At 43.5% G+C, this 23148-nt stretch overlaps 2 protein-coding genes across 2 annotated transcripts in view; one reads left to right on the forward strand and one right to left on the reverse strand.

Moving 5' to 3' along the window:
• Nucleotides 1-559: 559 nt before the first annotated feature.
• On the reverse strand, nucleotides 560-7374 carry nkiras2 (NFKB inhibitor interacting Ras-like 2). The gene is made up of 4 exons (XM_072487342.1): nucleotides 7242-7374; nucleotides 5126-5234; nucleotides 2116-2357; nucleotides 560-944 (listed from the first exon to the last, which is right to left on the reverse strand). Exons 2-4 carry the CDS (start codon nucleotides 5217-5219, stop codon nucleotides 708-710), a joined length of 573 nt encoding a protein of 190 aa, XP_072343443.1. The 5' UTR covers nucleotides 5220-5234; nucleotides 7242-7374; the 3' UTR covers nucleotides 560-707.
• Nucleotides 7375-11448: 4074 nt separating this feature from the next.
• Nucleotides 11449-23148, forward strand: part of dnajc7 (DnaJ (Hsp40) homolog, subfamily C, member 7) — a 59796-nt gene continuing 48096 nt past the window's right edge. The window contains exon 1 of the mRNA XM_072487343.1: nucleotides 11449-11604. Within this exon, the coding sequence (XP_072343444.1) occupies nucleotides 11483-11604 (122 nt within the window). The 5' untranslated portion in view covers nucleotides 11449-11482. The remainder of the gene's footprint in view (nucleotides 11605-23148) is intronic.

A 23148-nucleotide genomic window follows, 5' to 3' on the forward strand; every position in this document is an offset into this window, starting at 1 on the left:
CACATTCAACCTCCACAATGGGCGTTGGTCCCTCTCCTCCCCTAGCTCCAGCTCCATCCAGTGAGGGGGTGAGATCAATAACCAGGGAGAACAGATCTAAACAAAACTGGGTAAGGATCAGGGAAGAGTTGAAAAACTCTTTCACCAGATCATGGTGGAGTCTGGAGGTCACTGCCTGAAAGAGTTGTTGACAGAAATCCTCATTGCCTTGAAAAATTACTTGGATATGCACTTAAAAGTGCCACAGCTCAGAGAGATATGAACGCGGAGTTGCAAAATGGGATTAGGCTGAATAGTGCATTTTCAGCTGGAGACGGACAAGATGGGCTGAATGGCCTCCTTCTGTGCCATAGATTTTTCCATGTTACCATAGCTTCATCTGCCAACGTATTAGCAAAGAAGCTAATACTGACCATGTCTGTTGCGTATAGACGACTCTTTATAAGTTTCAGTTGAATCTTTCCTTCAATCGAATCTCCAACTCTTTTAAGCGTTTTTACCTCCATAATAAGTCAATGTACTTCAAAAGTAGAATATTTACATTTATAAGATTACAGGCTCAATATAAATAGAAGATTTATTACGTGAATGAGAACAGAACATTAGCAACATAAATAAGTATACAATTTTGTCAATGGACATATGCTTTGCAGGAATGGAATAAAGTTTTTGCATTTAAATGGAACCTTTGTACTTCAGTTACTGTATTAACTGTCAATTGAGCCACTCCCCTTTTTCCGGCTGAGGGGGAACGTGGATTTGCTCTGAGGTTGCGTCATCTTACTGGCCAGATAGACAAATGGCTCGATCAGAGTCTTGCGCTCTATGACAGAAACCTCCCACAGCTTAACCTTCTCCGACTTTGCCCAGTGTTGAACGGCATCATGGTCCACACGTCGCCCCTCCTGTTGTTCACATTTGTTCCCCAGGATTACAATGGTCACCTGCAGAAAGACCCGGGAAGGGAGAGCTTTTAGTGTTAACACAGATTTAAAGCTTTCAAAATACTTTAACGTCTGTATAAGTGTTGCTGATTTTTAAAACAACTTGGTAATATTATTTCAGGAGGAAGATAATGGTGCAAAGTGACTTCTAGCTCAGGAGCTTCCTCAATGATTCCGATAAAAGTACTCTCCTGTGTGGAATTGAGCCAGCGAGACCACAGGTTTATTCCCTGAACTGTGCCGAGTTAGCTAACTCAGTCCCATTCCCCAGCCCTAAGTGCCAATCCAATTAATCACCTCCACTTCCACTCTGGGACTAAATTGGAGAGCTGACAGGAACGATTGCCAGCCTCCTTAAATGCTGGATGATTCTGTGATACATCAACAGATCATGAGCCTGGGGCAGAATATTTCACGACAAGCAAAGTGGCCGATTTAGTTTTTTGAGCATAGTAGACCGGCTCTGAAGGTGATTCAGCTGCGTGGTTCTCAGGGTGTGTGAATTAATTGCAGGAAAACTACACACAATCTCATTAAAATGTTGGGCGTGGGGGACTGTGTGGTACAGGATAAAGCAGTGACATACTTTCCCAATGCTTGCTGCAAGAGTCCTGTCTGACATGAGTGCAGGGAACCTGGTGGGCTTAAGACACAGCACACAGAACGGCCTGCAAACTGGCAGTCTCATTCAGCCTGTTCTGGATATTTACTTCATCACTTTTTGAGATCAAGGAATGGGGAGTTTAAATGTGCTGGACAGTCCATGATAATTGTATATGGGCTGTGGAAGAGGTGTTCTTGATGGACTAAATTACCTTTTCCCCTTCTCATATTTTACATTCTTGTCAGAGTAGTTCATGTATGGAATGCCTGTTGGTACATTTGGGCTATTTTTCTGGGATTGGAATGTGCTTGATGCTGGCAAATGTGGTAGAACTCTCCATTCTTCAGTACCAACATCCCTCATCGCGAGAAACAGAAATTTCACCAATGCAGCATTTTCCAACAATTTACAGTTGAAGTGCAGCTCTTTATTCAACTGTTCAGGTAGTATTAAGTGTAATCGGAAACCATTAAACAAAGGGAAATATTCATTTTTATTTTAGTCAAACACAAAGGAACACGGAAATGTTTTGGTGGCCAGATCACAGAACAGTGTGTATCACAGTACCTCCTTCTTATCACGGGATCTGTCGATTTCCTTCTTGAGAGCTTCGACTCGTTTGAAGGATTCCCGGCTGTCTACACTGTACACCAACACAAACCCATCAGCAAAGGAGTAGTAGTGCTTGGGAAGCTCAACGCCTTCCCTCAGGCCTCTTGTGTCATAAAAGCGCACCTGCTCCCGGACACCACGATCTGTCTCTATAGAGCCAACATAAATATCTTCCAGGGTTTCATTTGTCTCGGAACCTTTGGGGGGAAAAAACAGAAGATAATTCAAGGCGTTGCGTATACAATTCGTAGAGGGCTTGACAGGACTGCTGCTGAAAGGCTGTTTTGCCTGGCTGGGGAGTCTCAAAATCGAGTGCAGAATCTCAGGGTGAGGAATTGGGCATTTAGGACAGAGATGAGGAGAAATTTTTTTGCTCGTGGGATTGTGAATCTCTGGAATTTTCTGTTCCAGAGCTGTGAATGCTCAGCTATTGAGTATATATGCAAGACTGAGATTGATGAGATTTTTTGCATACCACGGAAATCAAGTGATAAGAACAGGAGTAGGCCATTCAGCCCCTCGAGCCTGTCCCGCCATTCAATCAGATCATGGCTGATCTGTGGCCTAACTCCATATATCTGCCTTTGGTCCATATCCCTTAATATCTTTGCTTTACAAAAATTTGGCTCAGATTTAAAATTAACAACTGTTCTAGCTTCAACTGCTGTTTGTGGGAGAGAGTTCCAAACCTCTACCACCCTTTGCATGAAGAAGTGCTTCCTAACATCTCTCTTGAACGGTCTGGCCCCAATTTTTAGATTATGCCCTCTAGTTTTAGAATCTCCAACAAGTGGAAATAATTCATCTTTAATCTACCCTGTCTTTTCAAGACTTTGATCAGATCACCCCTTCACCTTCTAAAAACAGGCCTAATTTGAGTATTCACTCCTTGCAACTTAACCCCTGTGGTCCAAGTATCATTTTTGTAAACCTACGTTGCACTCCCTCCCAGGCCAATACATACTTCCTAAGGTGTGGTGCCCAGAACTGCTCACAGACTCTAAGTGGGGTTCTAACCAAGATTTTATATAGCTGCAGCATAACATCTGTCTAGGTATAAAGGCTAGCATTCAATTAGCCTTTTGGTTATTTTCTGCACTCGTTTGTGGCATTTTAAAGATCTATGCACCTGACGCCTCAAGTCTCTTAGACATCCACTGTACCCAACGCTTTCCAATTAGAAAGGACTTGTTCTATCGTTTTTTGGTCCACAATTGATAACCTCACACGTGTCTACACTGAACTCCATCTGCCACAATTTTGCCCATTCACCTTGTCTACCAATATCTCCTTACAATTTTATGCTATCATCCAGACGGTCTACAATGCCGCCTAACTTTGTATCATCAGCAAATTTGGCCATATGACTTTCTGTATCATCACCCAAGTTGTTACAGGATAGGTTTGGAAAGTGGAGTTAAGATTGATTGGCAATGAACTTAATGAATAGGAGAAGTAGACCATTCAGTCCATCGAGCCTGCTCCGCTATTCAATATGATCATGGCTGATCCTGGGCTTCAACTCCTTTTTCCTGCCCACTCCCCATATCCCTTAATTCCCTGAGAGATGAAACATCTGTTTATCTCAACCTTAAACATATTCAACGATGGAGCAGCCACAACCCTCTGGGGTAGAGAATTCCAAAAATTCACAACCCTTTGTGTGCAGTAATTTCTCCTCATCTCCGTCTTAAATGATCGGCCCCTTAACCTGAGACTGTGCCCCTGTTTTGGACCATTCGACCAGAGGAAACAATCTCTTAGCATCTACCCTGTCAAACCTCCTCAGAGTTTTGTAGGTTTCAATGAGATTGTCTTTCATTCTATTGAACTCTGGAGAATATAAGCCCAAGTTACTCAGCCTCTCATCACAGGACAACCCCACATCCCAGGGACCAATCAAGTGAACCTCCTGGTAAATAAATGACCAGATAATCTGTTTTAGTGAATTTGGTTCATGGACCTTTGGGAGATCCTTCCTGCGTTTCTTCAAATGGGGCCCTGTGATCTTTTAAGCCCACCTGATTTAATGCTTCATCTGAAAAGTGGCACCTAGACGATGCATTCTTGAAATTCTACACTGATGTGTCAGCCTAAACTTTGGGTGAAATTACAAATGCTAGAAATGCAAAGATCAGTCAGCATCAGAGTAAGATTCCTGACTGAAAGACTAATACTTTTTTCTGTTATACACTCCTAGTGACTTGAATTTCACTTTCTTCAGTATTCAACAACTGCACATGCATTTACCTACTTTTTGTTACTAGAGAGGTGTATATTCACCCACCACTGCAGCTCCCCAAGAATGCATTTGGAGAGCCGGTGTGGACACAGTGGGCCGAATGGCTTCTTTCTGCACCGTAACACTTCTGTGATTCGTAGCTAGCTCGAGCTCTGGGCCATAAACCAAGGCAGAGACTAATGCAGCGAGCATCATATGGTGGGAAATTCGCCCTGCTTGCTAGTGGACGTTAGGGTGCAGCTGCTGCTTTAAGGGACATACCTTAAACTGCTGTCCATGTCTGTCCACCATGGGACAAGGTGTAATGTATAATCCCATGTAATCAGTAGGCAGAACACAGCAGCAGTCCTACAGGTCAGACTTGCCAACATAGCCTCCCAGTTACCATTGTATGTATATAGTCTCACCTTCAAACAGAGAAATCACATTATTGTGATACCAATCCTTGTTTGCTGCTTGCAATAGCCATCTCTGGTTAAATTCCAAGTGTCGGCCCATCAGCGCACATTACTGGCTGAATAACTTTTAAAAACATCTTTCCTTCCAGACTTTTATTCGACAATTGATTGGTAGCCACATCACAATTCCACCAGCAAGATCCATTATATCGGATCTCTCCATTCAGCATATGCCCAATGCACCATGAAATAAATCCTTCCATATCCACATTCAACATTCTAGTTAAAAGCATTTTTTTGTTCAATATGTTGCCTCTGCACTCACCAACAATATGGTTTCCATAGAGAAGCTGTTCCAAAATGGCAGTTTTTCCAACTGATGCCATGCCACAAACCACCACCTTACAACTCTTCCCCATCACACTCTTCTGGAACTGCCAACACAAGTATGGAGAAGTGGACAGAACAAAATAAGTGAAAATGTTTAAAAACACTCAGCACAAAGCATGTGAGGAACATCAATATACAGAATTAGCTTTAAAACCTTCAGTACTTCTGGCTTGTAAGTGCCATAATCAAATTCACACAGCGCAGAGATTGGAAGAATAAAGTGCCAATATCATCAGCGGAAAAAGCGGAAGTAGATTCAACATTAACTTTCCGAAGAGATTTGGATATACATTTGGAAAGAAAAAGATTTTAGGGCTGTGGGAAAAGGGAACAGGAGAATGGGACTAATTACGTAACCAGCACAGGCAAAATGGGATTATTCTGTGTTGCACGATTCCAAATGTTCAAGAAATAGGTAGGAAGAAAATCCCAAATGCTGGAAATCTTTATGGAACCTTGATAATCTGCAATCTGCATTACTGGTTGGGTTGGTTTAGTTTCACACAAACTGGCAAAATTCAGTTGGATGTTTTAATTCATTTTTCAGAATCTCTGGGCTTGTGATTCAGCATGATAAGTGGCTCTTATCTTACTGTTCAGTAATTGGTAGGATTGACCATACATGCAGATTCTCATTAGCATGGTCAAGCGGTCCTAACTGCAAATTTGTGTGTATGCTACAGTTCACTCAGGGAGTTTGAGTTGCTGTGGCAACATGCAATTTGACAGGCATGTAGTAGTCTGAAGCTATGAATAGTTATGGTAGAGGCTCCAATTTTCTTTCTATCACTTGGTTGACCAGGGATCTCTCCTCCTCTCGACTACTGTCATTGGCGTGTGTAGGAAGGATTTGCAGATTGATACTCAACCTGTTTGGCTGTGTATTAAATGCACCTTCCATGGCCATCAAATCCTGGGGTGGGATTCGAACCCAGAGCTCAGTGCAGCAGTCTCCTTAACCGCATGATTACCATGGACCAGTTGTTCTCCAATCAATTATACAAAAAAAAACATCAGATGCCATTTGTTCACTATCCATGCATTCAGTTTATTATTCATAATGATGTATTTATATTCTGGCTATCTTGTTTTTCCCCCCCTCTTTAGCATCAAGTCCTGATCTGCCCAGACATCCTGGCACAAATCCACCTTTTTCCTCAAAGAGTGAAACCCAGGGCAAAAATTGAGACACACTCGGCTACTCTGTCCCCATCCAACCCACCTTTCTCTCTTCCTCCAAGCTTGGCCTGAGGGCCAGGGCTGGTCAAATGAAAAACTGAGTGAATTGAAACAGCAGCCAAGGAGAAATGAATGTACGAATCTGGCAGAAAGGGATAAAGAAAGGGGAGGCAGAGACAGAATACAACAGGCAAGGACAGGAGCACGGGTGGTGGATAACGATGATGTGGAGATGTCGGCATTGGACATGGGGTGGGCACAGTAAGAAGTCTGACAACACCAGGGTTAAAGTCCAACAGGTTTGCTTGGAATCACTCCTTCACTCACCTGATGCAGGAGCTGCACTCCGAAAGCTAGTGATTCCAAGCAAACCTGTTGGACTTTAACCCTGGTGTTGTCAGACTTCTAACGATGGATAAAGAGATGGCGAAAGTCAGGCTTTCGCAGAAAAAAGTGAGAAAGGCTGGTAATCATTGGGGGGGGGGGGGGGGGTTGCATTAGTGATGCCGACTGAGGGATAAATATTGGTCAGGGTACCGGGGGGGGGGGGGGGGGGGGCACCAGATCCTCCACATCCACCTGAGAAAGGGGGGATTGAACACCTCATCTGAAAGACAGCGCCTCTGACAGTGTGGCACTCCCTCAGTGTCAGCCCTGAATTCCTGGGGGGGGGGGGGCTTTAACCCCACAACCTTCCGACCCAGAGGCAGGAGCCATTGGGCCACATCTGACAGACAATGAGGCAAAACTAAAAGCTTCATCCACACTGAGGTCGACGAGGGGAGGGGTTAACACTGAACAAACACGTCAACATCCCCCACTCCAATCTCTCTCCCATTTACAAATACTACACCGGCGTCGTTTTCTTTTACCCGGAATATCCGCGGGGAATCAGAGTATTCAGGCTGATTAGAGGTGAAAGGAAACAGGCGCCTTTCTCTTCACGACAAGCCCGTCCTTCTGCCCCAAACAAACAACAAGATCGCGCGCGGGACAAGCTTGACTGCCGGCCCCGGCTCCGCGCACAGCGCCCTCTCCAGGCCCGGAGACGCTCTCGCCCTCACTGAGGAGTTGATCTGGAGTTTGGAGATGGCAGGGAAGCAGTGTCGGGGGTTGAAAGTTATTCGGATCCACCAAACTTTTTTGTTTTGTTGTTGTGGCAAATCCTGTTCCAAGTGCACTGTTTCCCCGAGAAAGAAAAACTTGCATTTGCATAGCACTTTTCCACAACCTTTGTCTCAAAGCGTTCTGCTGTTAGGCACTTAGTTTTTCATAGAATTTACAGTGCAGGGGGAGACCATCCAGTCCGCACCGGCCCTTGGAAAGAACAATCTACCTAAGCCCACTCCTCCACCCTATCCCCGTAACCCCACCTAACCTTTTTTGTTTTGAATCACTAGCTTCCGGAGCACAGCTCCTTCCTCAGGTGAATGAAGAGGTGGGTTCCAGAAACATATATATATAGACCAATTTCTGGAAATGGGAACGATGGATAGAGATGGCGAAAATCAGGCTTTAGGAAAAAAAAGTGAGAAAGGCTGGTAATCATGGGAGGGGCAGGGGTTTCATTAGTTTCTGGAACCCACCTCTTCATTCACCTGAGGCAGGAGCTGTGCTCCGAAAGCTAGTGACTCGAAACAAACCTGTTGGACTTTAACCTGGTGTTGTAAGACTTCTTACTGTGCTCATCCCAGTCCAACGCCGTCATCTCCACATCATAACCTTTATTGGACACTAAAGATAATTTAGCATAGCCAATCCACCTAACCTGCACATCTTTGGATTGCGGGGAGGAAAAAACGGAGCACCAGGAGGAAACCCACGCAGACACGGGGAGAACATGCAGACTCCGCACAGACAGTGACCCAAGCCGAGAATCGGACCTGGGACCTTGGAGCTGTGAAGCAACTGTGCTAACTACTTGCTACCTTGCTGCCCTAGGTCGCTGTTGTAAAGTAGCAGATGCAGCAGCCAAATTGCGCACAGCAAGTTCACATAGTGGCTAGCACTGTTGCTTCACAGCTCCAGGGACCCAAATTTGATTCCCAGCTTGGGTCACTGTCTGTGCGGAGTCTGCACGTTCACCCTGTGTGTGCATGGGTTTCCTCTGGGTGCTCCGGTTTCCTCCCACAAGTCTCGAAAGATGTGGCTGTTAGGTAAATTGGACATTCTGAATTTTCCCTCCGTGCATTCAAACAGGTGCTGGAATGGTGACTGGAGGATGTTCACAGTAACTTTGTTGCAGTGTTAATGTAAGCCTACTTGTGACAATAAAGATTATTATTATTAGGAACTAATGATCATATCATCTTTGCCCACGGTGTCGATTGAGGGGTAAATGTTGGATAGGATACCAGAGGTAACTCCCCTTATCACAGTGTATCCGAGAGTGCAGACACGGTCTCCGTTTAATATCTTATCCGAAAGACAGGACTTCCGTCAGTGCAGCACTCAGTACTGTACTGAAATGCTAGTTTTGATGTTTGCGCTTAACTCTTTGAAGTGGGGCTTGAACTCACAACCTGACTCAGAGGTGAGCGTGCTGACACCTAAATTGAAATATCGTTACATCCATTATATTCAAAACGTCTATCTATTCAGCCCATTTATGCTGAACAAAAGCTTCAATTGTATCTCATTAATATGCAAGAGCTGTCAAGTAATTTATATTCCAATTGAAGACACAATACTTAATCAGCAACTCCCCCATTGGTGCACTGTGCTTGCTATACCGAATAACTATATAATGCACTGCACTAACTCATCAAGGTTTCTCTGGCAGAACCTTCAAAATGTACAACCACCAAGCTAGAAAAACAAGGGCAACAGACTCGTTGGAATGCCTTCACCTCCAAGTTTCCCTCCAAGTCGCATACCATCCTGGCTTGGACATATACTATTGTTCCTACCACATTTCTGGGTCAAAATCTGGATTTCACTGGCTACTAAAAATGTGGAAGTATCTTCAATGTACGGACTACTACAGTTCAAAAGAAGGTAGTTCACTACCACCATCTCCGGGGCACATTCGGTTGGACAACAAATGCTTACATTGTCAGTGAGGCCCCACCCCTGAGAATGATTTTTTTAAATCCGGAATTTATTATATAAATAATCATGAATACCAATCCAAATTAATAATATTTTAACCTTGTAATCGTGCAAATAATTGTTCATGCAGGGAGAAAAGCCATTGGATGTCTGATGTTTATGAGGCTGCACCTCAGTGGGGACTGGGGCAAGGGGAAGTATTTGATGAGGAACAAAAATGCATTTTCAGGAAAACTGGAAAATGAGTTGTGGATTTCAGACCATTCATGAACTGAAAGCTTGAATTGGACATAGGTTATGTTGACCAGCGGAAGGTTGTGTTGAATCCCAAAGTCAGCATTAACAAGATAAACATTCGGAGTAGGATTAGATTGTCATTCTTGGAACTGGTGCAGGTTTGGACTGCCTCCATCTTTGCCCTAGTGCTTAAACGTACTTTTGCAATAGAAAATAGTATATCATTTACTCCAAATTGGCACAAACTGAGCACAAAGAAAGTAAATGAGGGAAATAGAAATAGCGTGCCATTGCACTTTTGAGATTGAACACAATAAATTAATTTGTTTTGGAGATTTACAAAGAAATGAAATGAAAATCGCTTATTGTCACAAGTAGGCTTTAATGAAGTTACTGTGAAAAGCCCCTAGTCGCCACATTCCGGCGCCTGTTCGGGGAGGCTGGTACGGGAATTGAACCGTGCTGCTGGCCTGCTTGGTCTGCGTTAAAAGCCAGCGATTTAGCCCAGTGTGAACTGTGCATGAATTCAGGTTACGTTACATATTTGCCCCAGGCCACAACACTCCTGAGTACGTGAGGATTAAATCTGCTCGGCTCCTGCTTTTGATTGTTATTCAGTTAGTTGGTAATGTGGACTTCCGATATAACTGAATTCAGCTGTGATGCACAAAGAATCAACTAAACTTCTAATACTGACTTAGGTATTAGACAATACATTGGAAGGTAGACATTGACCATAAGAATGAGTCAACATCTTCAGAACAAGATGGGAAAAAAATGGAACAACAGAAAATACAATTGCCATCAAAACAGGTCATGTTTTTTAAAAAAAATTCAAGAACATCACATTCACAATTTTGGCCTTTTCGATGGTGTCCATAGCACAAATAATTTCAGCATGTTCACAGCCTGTACCAGTGACAAGCTGGTGTTAATGTTAAGGAATAATGCTCGGCAGTAATGTTGCCAATCAGTACCGATGCCAACAGTGCACGTGTCTGTCATTGTCAACACTTGTAATGGTAGTGTCAGACCATACCCATAGCAATCAATCCAGTTCTTATTCAAGTAGTGACAGTACCAGGCAGTGTTATTGCCAGCAGGCGGTACCTGATGTTTTAGTCGTAGTGCCAGTGCCTGGAATTTTTTTATTGTTCTTTCACGGAGTGTGGGTGTTATTGGCTAGCCCAGCATTTATTACCCATCCCTTATAGTATCATCACTGTCAAGGTGCCAGGCATGGCCTGTGTTGGTAGTGACTTGACAGGCAGTGCAATTGCCATTAGTGCCAATGCTAGGCTGTGTGATTACCATCAGTGCCATTGTACGAGATTTTGTCAATGTTGGCATCGCCAGGGTCAGGTTGGGTAATTTCCAGAAATACCATTGCTCTAGGTACTGGTTGTGCCGGACATGGGCTATGCCGGTAGTGTTGGCGATGGGTGGTGTAATTACCATCGATGCCACAATCTCAGGTGATTACTATTAATGCCAATGCCAGGCTGTGTGATTGCCATCAGTGCCATGGTGCCAGGCATTGTTTGTTCGGGTGGTGCCAGCAATATAATTACTATCAGTGCCACGATACCAGGGATTGTTTATGCTGGTGGTACCAGCAATATAATTACCATCAGTGCCACGGTGCCTGGCATTGTTTGTGCTGGTAGTGCCAGCAATGTAATTACCATGATGCCAGGCATTGCCTGTATTGGTCTTGTTGGTGTCAAGCAGTGTCATTACCATGGTCGTGCCAGTGTTAGTCCTCCAGCAGCATGGGAGGTCAGCGGTGATTTCTGCCGCAGGGGCTCTCTTGCCCCGCCGCCGGATGGCGAGCTCATTGTTCCGGAAGCCGGTGCCGGGCTCCGGGTGTTGGGAAATGGCGGCCGGAGACTGTGATGTGACGATGGCCCCGGAGCCGAGCGGAGCCGGAGAGGCCGATTCGGAGAGGTAGAGGGAGGGCCGGGCAGGGATGACTGTCAAAGCCCCGGGGGGGAGGGCGAAAAACCGAGGGACGGAACGATTAAATAAAATAAAAAACCGGGGCTGGGCCCCGGGCCTCGAGTAGAAGCGGTGCCTGGCTTGCTCCTGGCCGCACGGTGATCCAAAGCCCCCAGGGAACGGTTGGGATACGGGGCCCCCGGCGGTGGGGCAGAGGCGGTCAAGCCCGAAGAGACACACCAGCCACGGGCTCCGGTGGAAGGAGAGCCTGAGGTCCCCTCGACTGCAGCCACGGCCCTTTGCAGTCACCCATTCAAAATGCGCTTCAGAGATTTGTCCGGTTTATATAAATGACTGAAAACAGCGGCTCATTTCTCAGCCGAGATGCTGCAGCTGCCCACCGTCCTTCCCATCGCTGGGTGGGTGGGTGGAGGGTCCCACTGCGCAACCCATCTGCCCTCAGCTGTGATTTGTGTGTTAATGTTTCTTCACTCGGTCAACAGTTACCATTTGTAATAACAAGTATTGGGTAATTTTGCGTGTGTGTGACTGGAGGGAATCTCTTCTCGATATCCACTTGGGGTTTGATACCAAGAAGGAAATGGGAATCCCTCCTCCCCTTTAAATACTAGAACCTTCCACTTAGAACTCGTACGCAGGTGTTATCTGCATTTTCCCCTGAGATCAGCTTGCACTCACTCCACCGAGAAGGTTGTCTTGCTTGGTTCCCACATGGTTCTCAATCAATGATTTGCTCAGTCAAGTGCATGCGGTTCTCGGCTGTACAGCAGCCAGAGGTTACTCACTGTAATGATGAGTCCTTTCATACTGGTCATGCAAGTTCCTCTCCCCACCTTCTCTTTAGATGTGACCTTCACAAAGCGCAGGAGGAGGCCAATTGGCCTGTCGAGTCTGCACCCATCCTCCGAAAGAGCCACCTACCTACCCTAATCCACTTCTTGTCTACCCCTAAACTATCCCCGTAAACTACCTGCACATCCCTGGACACTTAAGGGGCAATTTTGCATGGCCAGTCCACCTAACCTGTACATCTTTGGACTGTGGGAGGAAACCAGAGCACCCAGAGGAAATCCACACAGACACGGGAAAACTTCGCACAGGCAGTCATCCAAGGCAGAAATTGAACTTGGGTCCCTGGCACTGTGAGGCAGCATTACTACTTACTGTGCTACAGTGCCTTCTCAGAAAATAAATCGGCGTTATGTGCAATTGGAAATTGATCAATTCCTCAGTTCTGTATTTGTTTGCAGCAAAGTCTGAAGGCAGTACCAGAAGTGCTGTTAGACAGCTATGGGGATTGCAAAACCAGTCCATTGGATGTTGAGGGTTAGGGGTAATTTAGTTAGGTTCTTTTGAGTGATTAAAGGATTTGGCGGGGCAGACAGGGAGAAATTCTCTCCTGTGATGAGAAGCCCGGAAGATGAGGGCAAAACTTTAATACTAGAACTTCACGAGTGATATCAGGAAGTGGTTCTTCACCCATGGTAGTGGAAATTTGAAACATTTTCCCAAAATATGTTCAGGCTAGGTCAATTGGAATTTTCAAACTGAAATGGTTAGATTTTTGTTAAGCGTGGTTATTTCAGGATTACAAAAACAAGACTGGCGTGTGGGATTGTGAGGCTGATGAGCCATCGTCTAACTGAATGGAGGGACAGGTTCAAGCAGCTGAATCATCCACTCCTGGGTCTTTGTTTCTTTTAATCATGACTATTGTTGTGACCCCAGCTGATAATACTAGAGAAGTCAGATCCCACAATGAAACCTATCTTAATAGAACCTAACTTTTGGTTAGAAACTGTGGAGGAAAGTTACTGAACAAATTCACAAGAGTCTGCAGATGAACATTTGGTACATATAAAATAGTTATTTAACAAGAAAAAAATGAACTGTCACACCGGACAAAAAAGTTGGAACATTTTCACACGAAGATGCTTCAAATTCACACTTCCTTTGCCCCACCAATATCTTTACAGGCACACAGAGTTACAACTAGCTTGGGAATGGCATGGTTGCAAATGGTTTTCCTCCAGTGAATTCCTGAGCATTCACTCATTGCTTTTCACCCAACTTCTATCGCCTCCTCCCAAGGCGCCCAAAAGACGTACTCTAAACTCCCAGTTTTCCAGTGGCACCTCTGCTAAACTGGTCACTTTATGGAGTTCTATACCCTATTATTCAGTCAACCATTGCCCCAATTGTGGGGGTGAGGCCAAGCAGGCACGGGGAGAATGTGCAAACTCCACACGGACAGTGTCCCGGGGCAGGGATCGAATTTGGGTCCTCAGGGCCATGAGCAGCAGTGCTAACCACTGTGCCACCATGCCGCCCACATTTTAACCAATTTCTTAACCTTCAGAGGTTATAATACCCATAAAAAATGTTATATGGAACCAAACCCAAAAATCTGATCGAGTCCATCCAGATGTCCCAGCATCAAGGGTTAGAAACAAAACCTAAATGAAACTAGAACCCTTTTTACCTTACAACACACACATGTATATTTGCAACTTAAAAATTATACATTGCTCCTAACACTATTGGTGATTCTTTTACTTCACTCCTAAAAGAAGTAACTTGTCCTGAATGTAAGTAAACATTTACTAAATCGTGAATTACATTGTAGTAAATGGAACAGTGCTTTTTACAAGTGATATTTCTGAAATATTTACAAATTCCCAAGTTACATTAAGAGTATGTGTTTACATACACATGTAGGAATAAGGCAGGGGACTAGAACTAGATTGCTCTTTCAGAGAGTAAGCCAGGAGGACTGTGGGTCAGATGACCACTACTGTAATTATTTTATCTGCTATTTCACAAGCGGCGATTGTACTAAATCCAATGTATAGTTAGCATTTTGATCTGTTTTGCTGTATCTTTTAGCTAGGACTTGTTAGAAGGCTTTGGGTCAGCTCTGATTCTTCCCACACGCATCCTTTGAATGCCATTATTATCAAGTAGCTCGAGTTAACCTTTGATGCGGATTCTTGCATCAGTGGCCATTTGGCTGCCGCACCTGTCTAGGCTCTCTGAAAGATTTAGTCCCCTCTTTTAACCTTTCCCAGTACATTTGAAGTATTTCGTCAAATTTGTGCCCTTTTGTTTTGAAAGTTGGTAATAGATTCTCCGGAACCCTGTTTCCTGTAGGGTATTACATGCCCTAGGAATTCTGTGTGTTGTTAGAACAAAAACCTCATGCATGTTCCTTTACTCGTTTGGTAATCCTAAATGTGTGTGTGTGTGTACATGTACAGACTTGGGTCTCAGTTCATTAAGTAATTCTTTCTCACACTCAACTTCACAAGCATCTGGGACACTCTTTCTGTGTTACCAAATTGTGCTATCAAAATGCTTGTTTGCTGGATCTTGTGGAGCAGAGAGAAATAAATTCAGCCATACCATGGGCTTCATAATTAAACATTTAAGCTCTGTCGACAAATGATGATTTATCGTGTGATGCAAGTTACAAAATGTGATGTTAGCCCAGAAAAAAAATGAAAGACATTAAACAGCAGAGGAATTTGTAGGTAAAAAAGGATGCTGGGCAGTGAGCAAGTCAATGGCTTCAAATGAGTTGAACCTTTTAAGCTTTATGTTCCCACATTTATTTTCTCAGAGTTAATCCGTGGCTTCCAGAGAAGTGGGTAATGTCAGCATAGTAAAGTGATCAGAATAATTGTTTCCTGAGAGTAATTTTATCAATAGCTGTCATGAGTTTAAGGCTTTCTGTAGAACACTGATTGATGAAGGGAGCAAAGGTTTATGGGGGCAAACAGGAAAGTGGAGTTGAGGCCAGAGTCAGATCAGCCATTTTCTTATCGGAAGGCACAGCAGGCTCGAGGGGCTGAATAGCCTTCCCCTGCTCCTAATTCTTGTGTTGAGGTTGAGGTATTGGCCTGTGGACAAACACCCATCGCACATGGTTATTCTACATTCACTATACCCATGAACAGGAAACTCACGATGAGGAGAAAATATGGTAACTACCTTTTGGGTGCTGGAGGTCTGAATCAAATACTCAAGGTTTATGGCAATCTTGAAGCTTGGACTCAGAATCAATCTTAGACTGATGATCATTTTAAACTTATTTTCAGGCCATCTGCATGAGGCTTGAATTATACTATGCATGCTCTAGTTACTGATTTGCCACAAATCAATTAATAGCCAACCAATAGTTGCAAGAGGGATAATACCGGAACGGAGAGGTTAGAGCTGTCCGGGTATAAATGGCTGGGGTGCTTTTCTCTGGAAACGCAAAGGCTGATTGATGAGGGAGATCTCCTCAATTATTATGTGGTTTGGAGAGGAGGATGGAGAGAAGATGCTTCTATTTCTGAGGCAGTCCAAAACTGAAGGGCATGCCAAAACAAATTCCACTACCTGGGGATCCAGATTGCCAGAGACTGGACACAGATCCTCAAATGGAACCTGACCAGTCTGGTGGAGGAAGTAAAGAAGGATTTGCAGAGGTGGGACACACTCCCACTCTCCCTGGCAGGGAAAATGCAGACAATGAAGATGAACGTACTGCCCAGCTCCTTCCTGTTCAGATCCATACCGATCTACATACCCAAGGCCTTTTTTAACACAATAGACAAAATTATCATGGTGCGTGTGTGTGTGGTAGTGGTGGGGGGGGGGGGGGGGGGGCATCGAAAGATCCCCCAAAACGTCCTACAAAGGAAGAGACGCATGGGAGACCTGGCCCTCCCAAACCTGCAATATTGCATTGGGCGGTCACAGCAGAAAGATTGAGCAAATGGGTAAGGGAACCGGAAACAGAATGGGTAAGGATGGAGGCGAACTCCTGCATTGGGATGTCCCTCCGCGCCCTTGACAAAATGCTACATGCGGGCACGGCATCAGCAATGTTCGAACTGAAATATGTAGCGTGAAATGTGAAAACCAATAAAAACATTGATAAAAAGGGCAGCATGGTGGCGCAGTAGTTAGCACAGCTGCCTCTCGGCTCCAAGGTTCGAATCTGGCCCTGGGTCACTGGCCGTGTGGAGTTTGCACATTCTTCCCATGTATGCGTGTGTTTTGCCCCCACAACCCAAAGATGTGCAGGGTAGAATATAGAACATACAATGCAGAAGGAGGCCATTCAGCCCATCGAGTCTGCACCGACCCACTTAAGCCCTCATTTCCACCCTAACCCAATAACCCCTCCTAACCCTTTTGGACACTAAGGGCAGTTTACCATGGCCAATCCACCCAACCTGCACATCGTTGGACTGTGGGAGGAAACCGGAACACCCGGAGGAAACCCACGCAGACACGGGGAGAACGTGCAGACTCCGCACAGCCAGTGATCCAGCAGGGACAGTGCTAACCACTATGCTACTGTGCTGTCCTGAAGGTGGATTGGCCACGCTAAATTGCCCCTTAAATTGGAAAAATTAATTGGATACTCCAAAAATAAAAATAAATTATTAAAATAAAACTGAAGGGCATGAATATGAGATGATCAATAATAAATCTAATAGGAGATTCAGGAGAAAGGTCTTTGCCCAGAGTATAATTATTTGCTATCCAGTAGGTTGGGGTGATTAGCATGCAGGCAACTAAAGGAAGGCACGATAAGTCTATAAGGGAATAAAGGGTTATGCTGTGGTTAGATGAAACAGGGTGGAAGGAAAATTGTGTGGAGCATAAGCACTAGCACAGACCAGTTATGGCGAATGCTGGATTCTCTGTTGTAAATACCCTGTTCTATCTAATGTGAAAAGGAGCTGCTGGATGTAATCACCCTCTGTTTTGTGCAACAGAAGCTGATGCTTTGTTTTTAAGCATTAAGAAATGTTCTGATGTTGAAAATTTGCACACCCGAATGGCTATTTGTTGTTATATTTTAGAAATGCACTACTTTTCACTTCTTATTCACACATTAGTTTTGCTTGCTGATGCCTAACTGAATGCAGAATTGACTGCAACTAGTTTATGTGGTGTTTCTTTGCTATGACATGATGAAAATTAAATTATAAGATTCAGTGGCAAAAGTCCACCTACTGCTGATTGTAACAGCATTGTATAAGCAGTATAAAGCATTGCAGGGGACAAGGGAAATAGTCACCAAGATTGTTCTTTTTTTTAAAAATGGGAATTTAGTAATTGAATACGGTGACATCGTAATGGCATGTTCACGTTACAAATAACTGTTGCCCATGCCTTACAGAGGGTTTTACAGGAAAACTTTGGAATGAACTTAGGACCTGGAACTTGATCAAACGGTGCATGTACAGGCAGTCCTCAGATTTATGACACAACTGATTCCTGAAAACCATGTCGTAAGTTGAAACAATGTAGGTTGGATCCGATTTCCCCACAGGAACAATTTTATAAATGGGGGATTGGTTCCTGACCTAAGGTTGGAAACTACTCATGGGACACCTAGCGGTGTTAAATGCTCCCAACTCTTGCCCTGTCAAGTCGCTAAAGAGACTGTTGGTGCCTGCACGCCTTAGCACAAGTTCCTCGGTCAGTGTGTGCAATATAATGAAGCCATCGGTTACTGCCAGTTGCTTGTGTAACTTTGTGAGCCTGAGTTGATATTAGATGATGCATTGAGTGCTATCACAATGGTTGAACCAAAAACAAAACCTGACATTGGTTTCCAGTTGGATTAACAGAATAAAACACTTTTTTCCAACCTAATAAAAGGGTTTGACCTAAGAGAGGCTGCAGTGGCTGAAGCGATGCAAAACGATGATGTGCATATGTGAATGTACTGGTGTGCGTCGTAAAGTCGAAACGGAGTGTCAATTCATAAGCGATGGAAGTGCAATTCATTCGAATGTCGTAAATTTGAAAACTGCCTGTGCAAAGTTCACTGCCCAAGTATTGGATCTCCCATGACTTGTCCATGGGAAGCCAGGACAAGATGAAATTCCCTCTGAGCACATTGGTAATGCAGTAATGATACATTTGGGGGAGGGGGGGTTACATTTATATACCTTGTCTGTCCAAGACTTTGGAGAGTGGTGGGAACAGAAATTTCCTAGGTAGGAAGAATAAACTTGCGGCATGCAGCGTCTTTCATGACCTCGGGACTTTCCAAAACAAAAAAAAATACTTTTGAAGTCTCATCCATTAGGGAAATGCAGTAGCCCATTTGCACACAGCAAGATCCAACAGACTGCAATAAGTTTAAGTGACGCTAACTTGATAAAACACAGGAGCTCCCATACTCTTCTTTGAAAAGTGCCATGAGATCATTTGGCCAATTTCTCAGTACTGCACTGAAATGCCAGTCTAGATTACACTTCCAAGTCCTTGAGTACCTTGCGTCTGACCACTGGGCTAAGGCTGAAACCCGAGTCATTCACATCCTATCATGTGTAAAATTCCGTGGCACAACCTGAAAATTCAGCTCTAGTTAATACTAAATTGGAAGTTTCAGTGAGTTGCTGTTTAGAGGTAGGATTGAAATACTGTGTAATGGGCAATTTAACCATAAGCATAGAATTTACAGTGCAGAAGGAGACCATTCGGTCCATTGGGTCTGTACCGACCCTTGGAAAGAGCACCCTACTTAAGCACATGCCTACATCCTATCCCAGTAACCCCACCTAACCTTTTGGACACTTAGGGGCAATTTAGCATGGCCAATCCACCTAACCCGCACATTTTTGGACTGTGGGAGGAAACCCATGCAGACACAGAGAGTGCAAACTCCACACAGACAGTCACCCGAAGCCGGAATTGAACCCATGACCCTGGAGCTGTGAGGTAGCAGTGCTAACTACTGTGCCACCATGCTGCCCCATCTAAATTTGTTTGGGGCCTTTATCGTAAAGAAGCCTCCCACTGAATGGAAACTGAGATGCACAGCTACTGATTGGCAACATCAACATGCATTTACGGGAAACATCATGGGAAGCTTAAGATGACTGTGGAAAAACAGTGCTAAGATCACATCTATTCATAGGTGTCAGCATTTTCACTTTTCAATTTAATTTCCAGCAGGTCAAGAGAATAATTCTTTGCAATTCCAAATTCTAGGGTTTGGGACAAAAGCTGTACCAACTCAGTTCTTCAAGTATGCTCAATCACTTAATCCTAATTCAATGTTTTCTCAATGATTCAAAGACACCAATGCAGCGAATGATTTATAGAATGGTAACAGCACAATTTAAGGGTGGTGAGGGAGTGTTTTGAATATTGACAGCTGCCACTAAATCTTGGGAGATTAGCATCTTTATTTTTTAACAGTCATTTGGGAGTACAGAATTTATTCCTTAAAAATAAGAGATATAGGGCAGCATGGGGGCGCAGTGATTAGCATTGCTGCCTCGCGGCACCGAGGGCCCAGGTTCGATCCCGGCTCTGGGTCACTGTCCGTGTGGAGTTTGCACATTCTCCCCGTGTCTGCGTGGGTTTCGCCCCCACAACCCAAAGATGTGCAGGCTAGGTGGATTGAATGCGCTAAATTGCCCCATTAATTGGAAAAAATGAATTGGGTATTCTAAATTTATTTTTAAAAAGAGACATGCTGTCAAAGCTTTTCATCGTGTACTCATCAGGGCAAATCGCAAGATTGTCAACTGTAAAGAGAGCAAAAATTTTAAACTGCATGAGAAGCGAGTGCTGATTGGTGGGCAAGTGGAATCTGATTGGTAGAGGCATTGCCATGTAACAGGAAACAGTTAACTGCAAAGCCTTTGTTCGAATTGAAACCTTTACTGCTGGTAAATTTGCGACCTTTACCTTTTGTGCAGGAGTCTGTTAGTAGTTGATGGCCCGCCCGCTCATAAAGAAATACCTTTCATCTGCATCCGGTCAAAAGCTGTATCTGTTCTGGGTCCTTTTTAATTCATTTTATGGGACATGGTAGTCGCTGGCTAGGCCAACATTTATTGCCCACCCCTAATTGCTCTTAAATGCAGTAGCTTGCGAGGTCATTTTGGGCGGTGTTTAAGAGTCAACCACATTTCTGTGGGTCTGGAGTCACATGTAGGCTAGACCGGGTAAGGATGGCAGATTTCCTTCTCTGAAGGGCATTAGTGAACCAAAAGTATTTTTACCTCAGTTGACAGTAGTTTCATGATCATTAACAGCCTGCAGTATTTTTATTGAGGAATGCAACTTTCACCATCTGCTGTGGTGTCTGGATTACTATTCAAGTGACAATCCCACTATGCCACCGCCTTACTATATAAAAATCCAAATGAAATAAACAATTTGTCCCTATAAAAAAAAATTAAGTACACAATTCATTTTGTTTCCAATTAAGGGACAATTTAGTGTGGCCAATCCACCTACCTGCAAATCTTTAGGGTTGTGGGGGTGAGACCCACACAGACAGGGGGAAAATGTGCATTTGTTTCCCTTTTTAATGATTGCAAAATTCACCCAAGAAGTGAGATTTATTTTTTAAACTTGTAAAACAATGAAATAAGTTATGTAGCTACTGGTGAATTCTATGGAAGACGCTAAAAGCTAACCTTAGTGCTCAACATGAGCTTGCCTGAAGCTTTGCCTCTGGAGTTTAACAGCTAAGCCATATACCAATAATAGTTATTTCTTTGAATATCTTCCATCCCTTACTTTCTAGCCATAACAGCCTGCAGCATTGGAAAATAAATAGACTTAAAATCAATTTTTGTGTCGGGTTTATACTTTCTAATAACTGACTGAAATTGTGGATCAGTGTTGTGATTTTTGGACTCCAGATCAATGCTGTTACAGGAATGAATAATGGGACTACAAGAAGAGTAATTTCTGTCAGGAGCTGTTTGCCCACTTTACAGTTTTAACAGCTACCAATCCTTTTGGAAGCCTGGGACTTTCAGTGATGGCTTCAGCAGTGCTGTGCTCTAATATTACTGTTTCTATGTTTAGATGGGACACTTCTGCTCTGCTCTATGTTTCATACACTTGTCAAGGACATTCATGTACTGTGATATTTGTTTAAAATAGTCTTTCAAATTCACTGCATTCCTTGCAAATGCGGCTTACTTTCAAAAACATTTTGAGGGACATCTTGATTTGCATCTCCCACTAAAATATTTTACATATTAGCATAGCCCAAGGCCCTACACAATTTGCCTTTGATTCAAATCTTTTCCCATACTTTCCTCTTGATAAAGAATCTTCTGGAAATATGAGTCAACATCTAAAAGAAAGATATGTTAACGTTTCCCAGGCATTGCTGATGATGTTGTAAACCTAACTTTCACTTTCCATTCCTGATGTACTACTTCACCTTTTGAGCAGTTTCCAGATATCCAACCTTCATTTTTCTTTCCCTCTTGCACTTTCAGCTCATGATTTTTTCCTGTAAAAGTGATGGAAAATGGGTCACAGAAGGTAGTGTCCCCTCCAGAAGTAAACTGCCTATTAAACCGTTGCTTCACAGTGCCAGGGGCCCAGGTTTGATTCCCGGCTTGGGTAACTGTCTGTGCGGAGTCTGCACGTTCTCCCCGTGTCTGCGTGGGTTTCCTCCCACAAGTCCTGAAAGACTTGCTGTTAGGTGAATTGAACATTCCAAATTCTCCCTCTGTGTGCCCGAACAGGCGCCGTTGTGTGTCGCAGTAACTTCATTGCAGTGTTCATGTAAGCCTACTTGTGACACTAATAAAGATTATTATTACATTATTTAGGTAGAATAAACAAGGTTCAGACTTCAATCATAGATTCTGTAAATTGTAAATATATGCAAACTTCATAATGTGGCGTCCTCATCTGCATTAAAAGCCACAAGTACTGAATTTTGAACATACTATATTTGATTTCTATGCTTTATAAGAAGTGAATTTTGGGACCACATTCGATGGAAATTTTGATTGAAAGTAATACTTGATATTTGGACTTGAGCATTTAGATTTGCATATTGCCATATCTCAAATGGGTTTTCAGAATAGTGCTGAAATATCTGAAAAGTCGTAACACTAATAGCCATTTTAAATTGCTGTCATTTACGCAAAGCGAAAGCTTTTAATATTTTGAAATTTGGTATAAATGCATTGTTCATTAGAACAATACTGTTAATGTTGAACACATCCACCAATTGTTTTCTGTTTCGTACAGGAAATGTTTGCCAAAGTATGTCCCTCTCTCCGCCCTTACTGGTGTTATTTGTTGCCAATTCCTATGTTGGGCAGTGGTTGCTTGCTTCCTAACAACTTCAGGAAATTCTTGCTCACATTGTAAGCTGCTGCTGCCATGAGAATACTGCTGACTGCGGCTAATTGAAAGCCACCTTTAAGCAATCAGTAATTCAAATTAAGCAAGTTTAATAAAACAGCAAAGGAGGCAAGTTGCCTGATTTCAATTCAAACAGATAATTTGAATTGGGCAACTCCAAATTAAGATTAAACTGGCACATTAATTATGCTACTTCAATAGCTGCTTTTTTATTGTAGTAAAAAAACAACAATACATTTAAAATCACACCAGCTTCAATAAATACAAAGTTTTGGCACCTCTTGTTTCCATCCCCCTTCCAATCTATTCTTTCGTCCTTTACTTCTTTAACTGCTATCTTTCCCAATCTATTAGATTCTAAAATACTGTATGAAACTGGCT

Source organism: Scyliorhinus torazame, chromosome 21, assembly GCF_047496885.1.
Source record: "Scyliorhinus torazame isolate Kashiwa2021f chromosome 21, sScyTor2.1, whole genome shotgun sequence".
Classification (NCBI taxonomy): Eukaryota; Metazoa; Chordata; class Chondrichthyes; order Carcharhiniformes; family Scyliorhinidae; genus Scyliorhinus; species Scyliorhinus torazame.

Excerpts from the sequence above, each read along its gene's own strand:
- nkiras2 (XM_072487342.1), bottom strand. The coding sequence starts at position 5,219 with ATGGGGAAGAGTTGTAAGGTGGTGGTTTGTGGCATGGCATCAGTTGGA. Across the intron at positions 2,358-5,125 it reads CTATGGAAACCATATTGTTG|GTTCCGAGACAAATGAAACC; the intron begins GTGAGTGCAGAG and ends TTCCCCCCAAAG. Across the intron at positions 945-2,115 it reads GATCCCGTGATAAGAAGGAG|GTGACCATTGTAATCCTGGG; the intron begins GTACTGTGATAC and ends GTCTTTCTGCAG.